This window comes from Myotis davidii, unplaced genomic scaffold (assembly GCF_000327345.1).
Source record: "Myotis davidii unplaced genomic scaffold, ASM32734v1 scaffold949, whole genome shotgun sequence".
Lineage (NCBI taxonomy): Eukaryota > Metazoa > Chordata > Mammalia > Chiroptera > Vespertilionidae > Myotis > Myotis davidii.
Window position 1 is genome coordinate 121,499 of NW_006300364.1, and position 4,987 is coordinate 126,485.

The following is a 4,987-nucleotide window of genomic DNA, read 5'->3' on the forward strand; positions in this document are numbered from 1 at the left end:
GAGATCCTTTTAAATTCATGGTATGCTTTTGCAACCAGATGAATAAAGTGCAAGATTTACACATTGTGCACAAGGCATTCTCTGTGACTTGAAGTTTCAACACCAAGACACAGGCTTCCTTATTTCTCAATATTCTTTGATATAATCTCTGATCATGCTCTGATTTTCTCATTTCATTTGACACACTGGATCATTTTGATCCCTGATTTTCTAAACAATTTTCTTCCCCAGGGCCCTTACTGGCTCTCCCTTCTGCTTGGCAAACTGTTCTCCCTCCATCTCCTAGTTAGCTGTCTTTGAGATATTTGTTTAAGTGTCATTTGTTGGCTAACCTTGGCTAACGTCTATTAAAAAAAAGACCTTCTATACTCTTTCCATTTGATGTGATTTAGGTTTTTATAGGAGCTACACCATTGAACATGTTTTGTTAATATATATTTTATTATATTCTCAATCGTTAATGTGTAGAGACTTTGTTTTTCAGCAGCCCATACTCTGCACGGTGCATAAAAAATGGTCCATAGTCACTCTATATCCCTCAAATGCATGAAAGAGCTCCTTAAGAAAACAGCAATATACATTATGTTGGAAGAACAGGTTGATGGTAGAAAAGGAAATTCTAATGACAAATACCAATAGAGATACCATATTGGGGACCAGATCACACAAACAATGGAAATTATTTTCCTGGTTCTAAAATATATATGTCATTTATTCTCAATTACTAATGTTGGCTAATGTGATAATTAGTTATTCATTTTTTTCTATTTTCTGGTAGTCAACTGAAAAACATGGAACCAGGCAATGGTACACAAATTTCAGAATTTCTTCTTCTGGGAATTTCACAGGCACTCGAACTGCAGTCCCTCATGTTTGGGCTTTTCCTCTCCATGTACCTGATCACTGTGTTTGGAAACCTGCTCATCATCCTGGCTGTCAGCTCAGACTCCCACCTCCACACGCCCATGTACTTCTTCCTCTCCAACTTGTCCTTGGTAGACATCTGTTTCACCTCCACCACCATCCCAAAGATGCTGGTGAACATCCAAACACAGAGCAAAGCCATCACCTATGAAGGCTGCATCACACAGATGTATTTTTTCATACTCTTTGCAGTGTTGGACAATTGTATCCTGACCGTGATGGCCTATGACAGGTTTGTGGCCATCTGCCACCCCCTGCACTACATGGTCATCATGAACGCCCGGCTCTGTGGACTGCTGGTACTGGTGTCCTGGATCTTGTGTTCACTGCATTCCTTGTTAGAAAGCTTAATGGTGTTGCGACTGTCTTTCTGCTCAGACTTGGAAATCCCCCACTTTTTCTGTGAACTCAATCAGGTGATCCAAGTTGCCTGCTCTGACACGTCTCTTAACAACATTGTAATGTATTTTTCAGCTGGACTGCTAGGTGTTGGTCCCCTTGCTGGGATCCTTTACTCTTACTCCAAGATCATTTCCTCCATACGAGTAATCCCTTCAGCTCATGGGAAGTATAAAGCATTTTCTACCTGTGCCTCTCACCTCTCAGTTGTCTCCTTATTTTATAGTACGATCCTAGGAGTTTACCTCAGCTCTGCTGCTTCCCAAAACTCACACTCAAGTGCAACAGCCTCAGTGATGTACACTGTGGTCACACCCATGCTGAACCCCTTCATCTACAGTCTGAGGAACAAGGACATAAAGAGGGCCCTGGAAAGATTCCTTGGCAGGTAAGCTTTTCAAGGGCCAATTGTACTAGGCTGAAGAATTACCCAGGAATGCAGGATGCAAATCTTCAGAGCCAGCAGTCTGACACAAATAAAACCAATATTTTGATCATATGTATCTGGAAATTCTCATTTATCTCATGGGTTAACATGAATTAGTTTAGCATAATTTATTGTCTTATGACATATTTTATTATAAGTAATTTTTCTATTGTTTTCCTAAAAGAATAGTTATGAATTATACTACCCCTATGGACAAAATTATACTTGGCTACTAAGGTCATTTGCATAATTTCATTTTAGAGGTAACTCTGAGACCACAGTTTTCACTTCTATTTCATCATAATTTTCTATAGGTGCTCTTCTTGATAATGTAGAGTTTAACATGTAACCTTTGCTGCTCTTCTTGATAATGTAGACTTTAACATGCTAGCATGTTTTATAGCTTGTCTCCTGGTTTTATAGTCTTCACGCTATTACTCAGCTCTGTGTCCACATGTCTATTATAGGCACTGGCAAAAATTGACTATCAAACACATTTTTTTCTGGAAGATTCTACAAGGAAATATACATTTTAATAAGTAGATTGATCTAATATGGTTAGCGTCAGAGATGACCTTAAATGTGATTAAGTAATAATAAGCATAGAAATTTTTACTGTACAAAAATGTTTTTCATACCCCACATCTACTCAATAAAGTGTAATATATGCTTTCCATTTGTAAGGCTCCTTATTCACTGGAGTGAAATATTACATGGAGTATCATGAATTTTTTTCTGAACTATTTCATTATTTCTGCTTGAAAACTTTCTTTTTCATTGAAATTTTTAAAGTGAGAAGGAGAGAGAGAGAGAGAGGAGAGAGAAAAACATCTATTTGAGAGAGAAACATTGATCAGTTGTCTCCCATAAGCATTCAAACAGGGAATCAAACCCACCTCCTGGACATGTGCTCTGACTGGGAATAGAACCACCAACATTTCGGTGCATTGGACAATGGTCAACCAACTGAGCCATACCCTCCAGGGTTCCTTAAAAACTTTAAATGTGCTCCCTACTAATGTGACTCCTTTAATATCTCCCCTTTTCTAAATTTTTTCAAATCCACCAAAGGGAAGTGAGTGAACAATCTCAATATCATACAATATATATCTCCTTTACACTTGGGAATATCTTCAATCTTTATGATCAAAGGATGAATCACACAGGAGATAAAATTCTGCCTACTCATGTTAATAAGACCCACAAAATTTCTGCACAAACATGCATGTCCTTCCACCCTGTCCTGACTACCTGGAAGTGGTCACTTTTATACAGTTATCTAAACTATATTGGAATAACAGAATGATTGTAAATGCTGTCCTCAAATATCAGTAGAAGTGCCCAAAGTAAGAAGTAGCAGATTATTAAAATTTCCCTCAGTTTTGTTCTCTTTGACTATAGTTTCAATTTACTGTCTATGTATATAAAAGCCCAGCGATTCAAATGGCGGAATGACCGGAAAGACCGATTGCTATCATGTGCACTGCAGTAGCCAACCAGCCAGATCTGGGCCCAATAAGCCCTCCCCCAATCACCTACTGCCCTTCCCCCAACCCAATTTGGGTGGAGCCAGTTGGCCAACCTTCCAGGGTCCCTCCCCCTCTAGCCAGCTAGCCCCCTGATAGGCCTGAAGTGCTAGCCAGGCCGAGGGACCCCCACCCATGCACAAATTTCTGCACTGGACCTCTAGTTGCTATATAGCAAGCCATCCTAAAGGTAAATGGTTTAATACAATTCCTTTATTTTGCAATGGGTTTGTGTAGTGTAGAGATGTTCTGATCTCAGCTGGTCTCCTCATGAATTGGTAGTCAGCTATAGGTCATCTGAAGAGCCTCTGCAGAACTTGGCTGGGCTTTCTAATGTATTAGGGGCTTAACTATTGCTGTGACTGATTTAGGGAAGACTTGGCTGGAATACATGAGCTCTGTCTGTAAGTCCTCTCCTTCTCTAAAAGAACCACTTGGATTTGTTTACATGTTTGAGGGCAGGGTTTTGAAAGAGAGCAGCAGAAATGCACCAAGTCCTGGTAAAGCACACTGTCACTTCCACCATATTATACTGGCCAAAAAAAATAAAAAATCTTAAGTCCAGCCCAGATTCAAACATGGAGAAAAAGACTACTCTTCTGGAATTCACAGTCATGTTGCCAAAGACATGAAAGAAAACAAAAATTGGGGCCATCTCTGGAAAGGGTCTATCATTTGTGTATATTTTACTTCAGAAAAATTTTATTTCTGCCACTGCCCTGAATGGCTGAATGATCTTAGGGAAGAGAGTGAGAATAAATATATGTTTCATGAGCATATGTGGAAATTCTACACTAGAAGGTCAAGCCCTCCAAATATAAACATGCCCACTCTGCCACTTGCCTCCTGCTTACCATTTCTAGGCTGAAGAAAAATAAAATTTTTTCCTTCCAGATATATAGAATTCTGGTACTTAACTCATTGATTAACAGAGCTAGAGAACTATTTGCTTTCTTGATAATTATATTTTGGCACCCTCATGTAGACATTGCTTTTCTTTTTATTGACCTGCTCTTAACATATTCACAATGATTTCTAGTCTGATATTTGTATTTGTTGGGAGTGCAGGTCCTGATGGAAGGACGTAGCACTTGAAATGCACATACAACAGAGAAATTGTTAAAGAGGAGAGAGAATTGCTAACGTTATGCTCAGTGAGAGAAGCCAGTCACAAAAAGACATATATAGCATGGTTTCACTTACGTGGCATATCTAAAGTAGTTAAATTCATAGAAACATAAAGCAGAATGGTTATTGCAGGACCTGGAAGAAGGGAGACTATGGAGTTAGAGTTTAGTGAGTGGAGAGTTTCAGTTTTGCAAGAAAACAAAAAAGTTTTGGAGGTTGATTGGACAACCATGTGCATGTAATTAACACTACTGAACTGCATAAAAATAGTTACAATGTTAAATTTGTTATGTGTTTTTTACCACTTAAAATCCTATATAATAAAGAGCTAACATGCAAATGGTCATCATGCCCTCACACCGTAATGCCGTAATGGCTCAGACACTCAACACTGGGGAGAGAGGCATGGGGACCAGCCAGGCACAAATGAGCTCATCAGAGAGGAATGGGGACCAGCCAGGCTGCAGACCAGGAGAGGGACAAGCTGCCCACCCTGTGGTTCCAGGTGCCCGTGGCTGCATCTGCACCTGTGGCCTGGGAGAGGGACAAGCCACCTACCCATGGTCCCTTGCAGCTGCAGCCA

General features: G+C 39.8%; 1 protein-coding gene across 1 annotated transcript; it reads left to right on the forward strand.

The window, feature by feature from the left end:
- The first annotated feature begins 791 nt into the window (after nt 1-791).
- On the forward strand, nt 792-1,715 carry LOC102764996 (olfactory receptor 7A5-like). The gene has a single exon (XM_006776754.1). The coding sequence runs from the start codon at nt 792-794 to the stop codon at nt 1,713-1,715; it is 924 nt and encodes a 307-aa protein (XP_006776817.1).
- The last annotated feature ends 3,272 nt before the right edge of the window (nt 1,716-4,987 follow it).

Excerpts from the sequence above, each read along its gene's own strand:
- LOC102764996 (XM_006776754.1), top strand. The coding sequence starts at position 792 with ATGGAACCAGGCAATGGTACACAAATTTCAGAATTTCTTCTTCTGGGA.